The sequence below is a fragment of the Hippopotamus amphibius genome, chromosome 3 (assembly GCF_030028045.1).
Source record: "Hippopotamus amphibius kiboko isolate mHipAmp2 chromosome 3, mHipAmp2.hap2, whole genome shotgun sequence".
In the NCBI taxonomy this organism is placed as follows: Eukaryota; Metazoa; Chordata; class Mammalia; order Artiodactyla; family Hippopotamidae; genus Hippopotamus; species Hippopotamus amphibius.
The window spans coordinates 133,128,526-133,139,117 of record NC_080188.1 but is presented as its reverse complement, the minus strand read 5'-3'; the positions used below and the strand labels follow the sequence as shown (position 1 = coordinate 133,139,117).

Here is a 10,592-nt window from a genome sequence, read left to right as displayed (position 1 = left end):
CCCTAAAGCACTTCAGGTGCTTCTCTGGTAGTCTCCCTCTAAGAAACTCTAAGTCCCAGGCGAAGATAACTGATGACCTCTATAATCTCAGAACCTTGTGCTGTGGCTGTCATGTCAACATTAGGGAAGAGAAGAAGGGAGGGAGTAAAGAAAAGGATGAGGGAGAAAAGAAAAAGTAAGCATGAAGACAAACACTCCAGCATAAGACACGCCAAGACCACCTGTCCTTCTTTTAAAAATGTGCATCTTACCTATCACTGTAAAATTAACCTTTGCCACCCCAGCAACACTCAGTTGGAGGATTGTTCAGGAAAACCTGCAGAATGTTTCCCACTTTTGTGGTCCTCCTGTGCTCTCCCTCCTCTCCTTCCTGTCTAGCTGATCCTCTCGGCAGCTGACAATTCCTCCCTCCATTTGAAAACCACAGACAGAAAGTAAGTCAAGAAGAAAATAAAACCTCAAAGAAGGAAAACTAAAGTGAACGCCTTGCACCACACCACATGGTAAGAAAGCCACTTTGATAATAGTGCACAGCACAGAGTGCTGAGGGGTGGCCACCTTTCACCTCAGAAACCACAGAAAGACCTGAAGGCACTCTTTCTGCTTTAGGTTTCCCAGATAACCATCTGCAGTGCTGTAGCATGGAGCCTGACGCTTTCAGATACGCGTCAGGATTTCGGAAGATGTAAATAAATCACTTGAGAAGGGAGCACTAGAATGTCCATCCTAGACAGACATCTCATCCAAGGGCTTGTTGGGGAGGGGCTGCAGCAGGACCATGTTGGGGGTGGGGGAGGACCAATGAACTCTGCTCAGGAGCAAAACAAAAGAGAAATCGAAAGCTGTCAAGTGGTTTTTGTATGACTCTGAGGTGGAAAGGAGCACGAGTTCAAAGCAGTAGTCAGCAGGCGCTTGTGCCAGCCCCTGTCTGCACGCGACCCCTGCCAAACATCACTGGCCCACTTCTGTCTGCTGTTCACCTCCTGGGCCTTTCCAAGTGAGACCTGTCCCAGATGTCCAGGAATCTGCTGGGGGTATGATACGACCAAGCAGAGCCATTTGATGTGCTGTCTGAGACCTGCACTGATGTGGCAGCAAACCAAGTAGGGGTGGGGGTGGGGGAGGGTATGGGTGTGTATGTGTTGGCACGGGAGGTGTTGAGAAAGGAGGAGAAGAGGTTAGCAACCTTACCACTTCCTAACCACTGCACCTCTGCTTTTTCTGGTAAGCAGCCCTGAAACCCGGGCTGCTAGGCTCACAGACTAGCCGAGGCCCAATGGAGCCCTGAGGGGCCCAAGCTAACCCGAACTACTGTGGCCCAGTACAGCCCTAGGTGCACTGGGGTGAAGGTAAAACGCTCTGGCCCTCGCTTCTCCCTGCCCTCTTCCCCTCGCTTTTCTCCTTTTCTGCGTTCCTTCCAACTTTTCAGTGGTGTCTCCTCCTCGCAGAGCCCATTTCTCTCCCACTGCCTGTGTTTCTTTTAATAGAGGACGCAAATCTCATGATCACATTCACACTGAGTTGGTAGCTCCTGCAGATTACAGACCCCAGAGGCATAGGCAGTTCCAATTTTGAAAGAAAATGTTGGTGGAGATGATATTGGGGTGAGGGACATTCCAATGATCTGAAGATTTATATGACTACTTTCTGGAGGAAGGCCCTGGCTGGGTGGAGATCGGTCTGGGCCAAGCAGGAGAGTGAGAAGTTTTGAAGCAGAACAAAAGAATGTTCTCCTTCTTGAGTCTCGTTCTCAGGTTCCTGTTGTCTTGTTTGTGGCACCGGGTGGATCCAAACCTGAGAGGTGGGGGCTCATTTGTCAGAGTTCAGATTTGAGAATCAGATGACGTTCCAGGAAAAGGAAACTCGTGAGTGACAGGCTGGGGTGGGGTGAGGAGAAAGGCTGTTTACTTCCTCTCTTCAAGTAAACTGGGCCCCTTTAGGACTCTGATATCTGTGGTGACTTGTCCACTCTAATGCACAGCATGTGGCAGCTGCTACCACCAGCGGCTCTGCTGCTTCTAGGTAAGTCAGAATCCCCCTGCTTGGGAGAGGAGCTCAAGATGCCCTGGGTTCAGCAGACATGCCTTGTCAGGCGAGGGATGAGACCCCTATCAAGGGATGGGACCCTTACCATGTCTATAGATCTAGCTTTAGCTCCTAGGACAAAACTTCAGAGGTTAGCGATGTGGAGGATGCTGGCCCTGGTTTGGGCATAATCAGGAGATGAAGGGAGATGCGAGGTCTCTGTCACTTCACCCCCTGGGTCTCAGTTTCTCTATCTATAAACTGAAGAGTATGGTCCCTGAGGTCTGTCTCTTCCATTCTCACATTCCAGTATTCCTCATAAAGCTTTTAATTTCTCCCCTTTCCAGGGGACTTGGGTTGAGGCTGTTTCTATGGCTTGATTCAGGGATATTCAATCTGTACCCTTAATCTGTGAGTTTGAATGGGGACCAAGGAGTGATGGAATGGTGTTGAAAACAGGGGTTTGGGTGGACAACGGAGTAGGAGGCACAGACACTGGAGACCAGAGGGCAGGCAATGGGAGAACTATCCATTGTATTTGTCTTGATTCTTGGGTACACCGGCCTCCCAGGGCAGAGGTGGGCAGGGGGGTTTCAACTCACTCTACACTCCAGTTACCCTGATCTCTGCTGCTGCTCAATATTTGTTTCACTCTTTTCTCTTACAGTTTCGGCTGTCACGCAAGCTGGTGAGTTTGCTTCATGGTCTTGGATTGATCAAGTGAGGCACGTAAATGTGCAATAGCCACAGGGTATTAGGAAATGTGCTTTGCATGGGAAATTGCTGGTGTGGGGTTGTCAGAGGCAATTCTCCCAAGACAGTGGGGTTTGGCCCTGTACTTCTCTGGCCAATTTTCCTCAAGATGAAGAGAGACCAAGAAGGAGACAAAGTTTCTCCAAGCCAATATGCTCAGACTGAGTCCCATACTAAGCCTGCGTTGCCACCTCTCGGTTTGCAATGGGTTTTGAGCCTCCCTGGGAATGCCAGTGCAGGGCCTGCTCATTTCCCTGCCCTTATCTACATTATCTTGACTCCTTAGCAGATCTCCAGAAGGCTGAGGTGCACCTACACCCTCCATGGGACCGGGTGCTCGCGGATGACTATGTGGCTCTGACGTGCCAGGGGAACCACCCTCCTGGAAACAGTGCCACAAAGTGGTGGCACAACGGGACTCTCATCTCCAACCAGGCCCCCAGCTACTTCATCAAACCTGTCAGAGTTGAGGACAGCGGAGAGTACAGGTGTCAGACAGGCCTCTCCGCACCCAGTGACCCGGTGACACTGAACGTCTACATGGGTGAGTAGGCGAAGGGGAAAAGGGAAATCACCAGTCAAAGGTAGAACAAGAGGCCCTGAAAGACTTGGGAAGAGCCAGAAGACGATGTTCCTGGGTGTCAAAACTAAGATGAGGTGATCCGTAATGCATTACATCAGAAGTGCAGTCCTAGCTGTAAGTAGGCCTTAGGGAAAATGTGAACGCCTGGCATATGCTACAGGGCTGCTGCAAGGCACAGTTCCAGGAATCAACATTCACACAGAATATATACAGCATGAATGGTGTCATCTGAAAGTCAGGTCATGACACTGATGCTCAATAATAGTTATTGAATAAATTAATGAATCCATTTTAAGACCTCAGTCTCCTCACTCTCAGACACACAATTATAACAAAATAGAATCGAAATATAATTAACATATAATAATAAAACATAATATAATAATATAATATAAATGATATAATAAAATATAAATAATATATAACATATAATGTAATAAAATATATGAATAAAACCTAACTTAGAAAATAGCCCTAAGCTAACCCCCAAGCCATCCCTAATCTAGCATAATACCTATCTCTCTCTTCCCATCAATGCCACACTCAAATATACACTTCAGCATAAATCTGGCAATGTGATATCTCTTCTAACAGAGATATATACATGTTCCACCTGCACATTCATCATGGAATGAAAGTCTTTGTGTGTTAACAGAATTCAGTCATTAGATGCAAGTAGGAGAATTATTTTGGAGGCAGAGATCTCTCCTGGTGTCCCTGAAATCACACCACATAGCCTGGTACCTGCAGGGTCACCTTGTAAGCCTGATTCTATTTCCATGGCTGCCCTACCTGTATAATGTATGCGCCTGGAGGGGAAGGAGGGCCTAATGAAGGTGGACCTGCAACAGAATTTCATGGCATCTGAAGCTGATTTTCTTGGCTCCTTTGTCTGATGGTGTCGCTTAGCTGACAGGGTTCTCACTCTACAGAGCGGAATGTCTGTATCTAGCTAGGTGAGAGATGGCCACCTATGACCAAATAAAATGGGGAATTACCAACAGGAAGCAATAGAAAAATCAAGTCTGGGAGTTGTTAGTTTCTCTTAAACTTGGCGCTAGAAACTGACTTTAGAAGTCTAATCAGTGAGAACTGTTTTAAACTGTGACCAAGAGCATTAACTTCACCAGGCAAACTCCTGATCATTCTTTAGGACCCATTTCCTTATCTCCTTTTCTGAGAAGCTTTCCTTACTTTCTTTGGGCAGAATTTCTTTGCTCCATTCTCTTTGGTCCTGCAGTCCTTTGTTCTTGGCCTGTTGTAGCACTTATCACGCTACATTGTAATTACTTCTGTGTCTGGACCACAGATTCTTTGATGTGTGTTAGTCATCTGGGTATCCCCAGTCTGCACAACGCAGTAAGTGCTGGATAAAATATCAGTTTAATGAATGTACATATGGATATTCACTGAGTCCATGACAGCCAGAATGGAACAAGAATGTTCCCCCCAAAGAAACCAAACTATATATATACATATATGATTACATATGTAACTCATTAGTATTTTTTTTAATTTTAATTGAAGTATAGGTGATTTACAATGTTATGTTAATTTCTGCTGTATAGCAAAGTGATTCAGTTATACATATATATATTCCTTTTCATATTCTTTTCCACTGTGGTTTATCACAGGATATTGAATATAGTTCCCTAGGCTGTACAGTCAGACCTTGCTGTTTATCCATCCTATATGTAATAGTTTGCATCTGCTAATCCAAACTCCCATTAGTATTTAAGTACATGTTCTTTCTTTTTTTTTCTGAGCATACATATTTTTTGTATTCTTTTTAACTTATCTTTGTCTGATGAATGTTTTCTCATGTCATTTAAAATTTTCTCTGCAATATCATTTTTAATTATTGAGGCCAACTTCCTGACCATGACTGCAAGTTCTCTCTCTCTCTGTGGAGCCTGGTTTCTCGGCAAGGCAGTTGTGAAAACAAGTATCTTGATGATATAACATTTTCTCTCTTAAAGGCTGTGCTCAGTAATGAAGACAGCTTCGCTGAGGCGCTGTGGCCCTTCAGAAACCACCAATTACCATCGGCACTACCAAGCATGCTTTTCTTTCCACTCCCTGACTTTTATATTGACTTCTTCGTGATTTCTGTAGCCACCCCCGTGGCCACTCCGGTGGCCACACCTTCTTCCTGACTGGCTGCAACAGTCTTTCAACACTCCTACAACTGTCTATTCCTTCTGAAGCCTAGCTTTCCTTTAATTGGGCAAATCATCATTTTCTAATACAGTTTTTACTCTTTGATCTAGAACTTACAATGGCTCTCATTACCTCTGAATCCAAGTGTAAACTTTAAGGATCTTGCAGATTGCTTCTCACCTGTCTCATCACTTAGTGCCTCTGCTCCAACCTTATGTTTTGCCCATGTGTGTGTCTCTCCCTCTCCCCCATTAGACAAAAGTTCTTGATGTGACTTGAGTTGTCTCGCAGGACCCAGTGGGCTTTTTCGCAAAGAAAACTGTGTCAGGATGGCTCCCAGTCTGGCTTTCCATTGTCCCCCAGGATCTGGGTGGTGAGCACCCCCTTCGCAAGAGCTTTGCACGGAATGCTGAGGCCTCCGGGCCTGTGTTCTCTTTGTGTCTTTCAGGCTGGCTGCTGCTCCAGGCCCCTCGGTGGGTGTTCCAGGAGGGGGAGCCCATTCAGCTGAAGTGTCACAGCTGGAAGAACAAGACTGTAGAAAAGGTCCAATATTTCCAGAATGGCAGAGGCAAGCAGTATACTTACCACAATTCTGACTTCCACATTGCAGAAGCAAAACTTGAACACAGTGGCTCCTACTTCTGCAGGGGGATCATCGGGAATAAAAATGAGTCTTCAGAGGCTGTGAACATCACGGTTCAAGGTGAGAGATGTGCAGCCCTAAAGGGCTCAGAGTACCATGTCTGGGGCATCTGCATTCACACTGGGAGGAGGAGTTGGGAGGAGACTGCTGGCTATTCCACAGACTTCTTTACAAGGGTCATTCACTCTTGCAATGTGACCTCAGGTGCTGATGTCACACTTCCTCCCGCATAAATATGCCTCATTCAAGCCATATCCACAATCTTATGTGTCTCTATCATGCTGGCCTATCTTTATCTGTCCTCCTTTCCCCTCCAAGCCTCAAGCCTTAGCCAAAAGCTAAGCTGGCAGTAACCCCTCACTTTCTCACAGGAAGACCCAGAACCTGTGTTCTGGCTCTACTGCTAATTAACCGTGTGACTGTGGCCAGTTAGTCTCTCTGAACCTCAAGTTCCACTTCTGTAACAAAGACAAGCTGACATTTATTGGGCATCTTTCAGTGTCCTGGACACTGTGCTGAGTGCTTCTTTACATGTACCTAGTCTGATAGTCATAGTAACCTCTGACAATGATGTTAAGAGATCAGTAAAATTGACTCTGCAGATGAAGTAACTGAGGTGGAAAAGTGGGCGGGGGGTGATTCATGTGTCTCTAAGGGCACACCAAAGATTCAAAGCCTGTATAGATTGAACACTAGATACAATAAAAGGACTGGACAGGTACCAATGTCATACAACAGAATTTTGAATTCCTCTAAGTCACTTAGAAAACATGTCCAGTTTCTGTAGTGTCCTCCTCCAGGGTGAGAGACCCCCTGCCACGGTGCTCCTGGACTTCCTAATTTCACAAAACTTCCACCTGTAATCAGACTAAGACTTATGTTGTAAGCAATTTACATGTAGTAAGACAGCAAGATAGACACACACCTTTTGAGATTTTAAGAAAACAATGCCATAATTTGTATAAAAAATAACTTCATCACAGTTTAAATTGAAAGTAAACACTCTCAAACAGGGAAAGAGAGAACAAATAATAAAGCAAATGGGGGCAGAATGCAAACAATTAATAAATCTAGGTGAAGAATATATGAGTTATTTATATTCTACTGGTAACCTTTTTTTAAGTTTGAAATTAAATCAAAATTAAGAGGTAAAAAAATTGAGAGTAAAAATCCATGCTAATGTTACGAGTTTATAGACAACAGCAAGGAATGACTTTAAAACAATAACATTAAGGGCTAAGAGGTTGAGAAGAAACAAATTCTACCTCTTTCCATTTTGGGTTATTAGGTACTGAACCTTGATAAAGAAATAGTATCAATTTTCTGACAATAAGTAGTAGATTTCAATGGTTCACTTTTTTTCTTTTTTTTTTAGATTTCCTTTAGTGGGGTGAAATCAATGAGTATAATTTTGAGACACAAGAAAAAGTTACTGAAATACTGTTTGCACACCAACTTAAACTTTGACAACTTTCATAATTTCACGCAAAACACAGCTTCAACCTAACTTGCTCAACACTATGTCACATACCTCCATCAAACATGAAAACACTTTTGCTCAGGTAGCACTAAGATCCAGATTCAGTGGAAGGAAGCTATAGCCTTCCACCAGGCTCCCCCACATTCCTTAGAATCTGTCTCTTAGCAGGTGTCAGAACGACTTTCCACTGATGACCTCACTGTTTATTCAAAATTTCTGTCTTAACAAATGTCATTCTTTTCCTCATCCCTCTGCTTCTCCTATTAGGTCCAGAAGGTCCACCATTTGTCTCATCATTGGTTCCACCTTGGCACCAAATCGCTTTCTGGCTGGTGATGGGACTCCTGTTGGCAGTGGACACGGGGCTGTATTTTTCTGTGCAGAAAGACCTTCGAAACTCAAAGGATAACTGGGGGAATGGCAAAGTCACATGGAGCCAGGGTTCTCAGGACAAATGAGGGTAATAAAAGCAGCATCCCCATCTCATGGGGGTGATAAAAGAAGCATCTCTGAACCTCCTTCTAGATTCACAGCCCCACCAGGCTGACAGGCATCTCTGGGAGCAGCAGGAAAATTACACCTCAGACTCTAGGCTGAGGGTCCTTCACCTAACTCTGTTTTCTCTTAGTCTCCTATGGAAAGGAAGGGACTGTGATCTTCAAGTGCCAACAGTGAAGCCCCAGTAAGCAGCTGCATTACCAGGAATAGAAGTCTCAGAGCTACATGAATGCTTTCCCTATTCTTATCATTCCATCTCAGCTGAGCCACAATACAGACTCTTGACAGTCACCCTTGATGTGTAAATATTGTTCTCAAATAAATGGATATGTAAATAAGAGAACTAATGGTTGACAGCCAGCTGGATAGTGGCCTGCATCTGTTGCTGCAGAGCTGACTGCCTTCAAGGCACCCTAAAGCTCCTTCTAGACAGACTGTGGGTATGTCTGGGGGTCTAGGGGAGACCACAGAACCAATGAATGGGGTGGCTAAGAAAGAGCAGGGTAGTCCAGGAAGGACCAGAGACGACCACCACCGGAGCTGTCTTCCTAGAATATGGGCCATGGTGGAAGTAAAAGAAAATCACAAAGGTGATGTAGAACAGGGTTTTTCAGGGGAGAATTGAGGTGGTTTGCAAGTATACATTGATGAACCCTCTTAATGTCATGAGTAGAAAATGGTCCAGGAAGGGGGGTAGGGATTGGAGGATTTAGAAAAGAAAGCACAGAGTAAACTCATTGGAAGGAGAGCAACATTGCTGTCCCGGATTAAGATCAGTGAACAGGGATACCTCCACATCCAAACCAAGAAAGATGACAAGAAGTCAACCACAGCTGCCCAGGAGGGAATGGGTAGCAGGTGAGAATGCTTTTATTGGCCACAATAGTGACAACTGGAGAGAAGGGGCAGGGACTATAAAACCAGCTTTTCCATTTCAGTATCTACTTCAGATATAGCTTTGTTCACATCATCCTTTGAACATATGTTGGATAACCAATATTAAATGTACTAAACTCTACTGAGTTAAATTATGAAACTTTGAAATCCCTCAGCATGTCAGTAACAATGGAGTAGAGGTGGAGAAGGCAATCATTTATTTCGGAAGAAAGCTTTAGCTATCTCTCTTCGTGTTTTAGAAGCCTTAAATAGAACCATTTCTTGATTTCAGTAAGGCATTTTACAAGATCCTGCTTCTGTTGTTAGATAGAAGATGGAAAAACTGTGGTAATAAAACAAGAATGATAAAATCCTTTTTTCTCCCATTGTCCAAAATTCTATCAGTGAAACAGAGCAGGACCCTGGTGGAGCATGTCCACCATGTCCTCTGTCTGCCTTTTGTCTGTGGAAAAACCTTAGCCAAAGAATAAGTTTAATCAGAGAAGTGAGAAAATGCAGAAACAAAGGAAAACAGTCAAAGGAGACCAAACAGTAATAGTTTAGTCATTAAGCACAGTCAAGGACTTTCAGCTCCTTCTCAAGGGCTATAAATAATATTCTGAGCCATATCCTGTGAGCTGTCTTGTAGATACTGAAACCGTCAGCGGGTGGAAGAAGTTAACTACGTGATGACCAGACTGTAGCCTTGACATAAGCTGCCACAATTCCAAGAACTGGGCTCCCTTGAGAAGGGAACAAACCGACCCTGAAACTGATGACTAACTGTTCTTAAAACAAGCAAGATGACACTGGTCAGACCACGGATGACCAATTCCAAGATGACTGTCAGAGCTGCCTGTGCTGTTTCTGCATGTAGCCCCCTCCCTCTGCCCACCATTGTCAGTAGTGGGGAGTCTGCCTTTGGACAGGTGTCTGCCTCCCGCACTCCCTGCCCTTCCGCCTGGTTGCCGGCATCCAAAATAAAGCAAACTTTCCTTTCCACCAACCTTGCCTCTTGATTGGCATGTGAGCAGCAGGCAGCTGGACCCCACGTTCAACCACATCAGGGATTAGTTTTGATTGGTGAGGAACCCCTCTCCTCTCAGCAACTGTCTCACTACAACTTATATGAATTAGCTTACTAATTCACCAAACCTTGCCGGGACAATGGGGCAAAGGGGAAATCTTATAGGAGGATAAATGAGAATTAGAGGTAGTTTTAGAGCATGAGGCAGGTAAGAGAAGGCACAGCCAGGAAGGAGGGTGCCTGGGCAGAGGTATAGGGCCAGCTTAATTGTGTCAATGATGAGCTTTATGCCAAGACAATTGAAGCTCGGTGTAGGAATATTAGATGAGATTCAGACATGAGACAAAGGCATTTGGAAATGTTGAACATTCAACTCACATTTATTTAGTACTTACAATGTGCCAAGCTTGAGTTTAGGTGCTGAAGATATCAAGATGAACAATCCAGGGTCATTCCCTGGAGGAACTTTCATTCTAGTGAAGAAAACAAACAAACAAACCCGTAAATAAAGAGAGAATGAAGAAAGGGCTGCAGGAAAGAGGCTTAA

The 10,592-nt window shown here is 44.6% G+C and overlaps 1 protein-coding gene across 2 annotated transcripts; it reads left to right on the top strand.

Annotated features, from left to right (window-relative positions):
- The first annotated feature begins 1,892 nt into the window (after positions 1–1,892).
- LOC130849099 (low affinity immunoglobulin gamma Fc region receptor III-A-like) lies at positions 1,893–10,017 on the top strand. Of its 2 annotated transcripts, none has more exons than XM_057727714.1 (5): positions 1,893–2,022; positions 2,693–2,713; positions 3,068–3,322; positions 5,970–6,224; positions 7,912–10,017. In XM_057727714.1, the coding sequence occupies exons 1-5, from the start codon at positions 1,974–1,976 to the stop codon at positions 8,100–8,102; spliced, it is 771 nt and encodes a 256-aa protein (XP_057583697.1). In that variant the 5' UTR covers positions 1,893–1,973; the 3' UTR covers positions 8,103–10,017. The 2 variants fall into 2 exon arrangements, with proteins under 2 accessions (XP_057583697.1, XP_057583696.1); XM_057727713.1 differs by having other exon boundaries at positions 3,065–3,322.
- The last annotated feature ends 575 nt before the right edge of the window (positions 10,018–10,592 follow it).

Coding starts and splice junctions, on each gene's coding strand:
- LOC130849099 (XM_057727713.1), top strand. CDS start 1,974: ATGCACAGCATGTGGCAGCTGCTACCACCAGCGGCTCTGCTGCTTCTA. Junction 2,023..2,692: donor AGCGGCTCTGCTGCTTCTAG/GTAAGTCAGAAT, acceptor TTTCTCTTACAG/TTTCGGCTGTCACGCAAGCT. Junction 6,225..7,911: donor TGTGAACATCACGGTTCAAG/GTGAGAGATGTG, acceptor TTCTCCTATTAG/GTCCAGAAGGTCCACCATTT.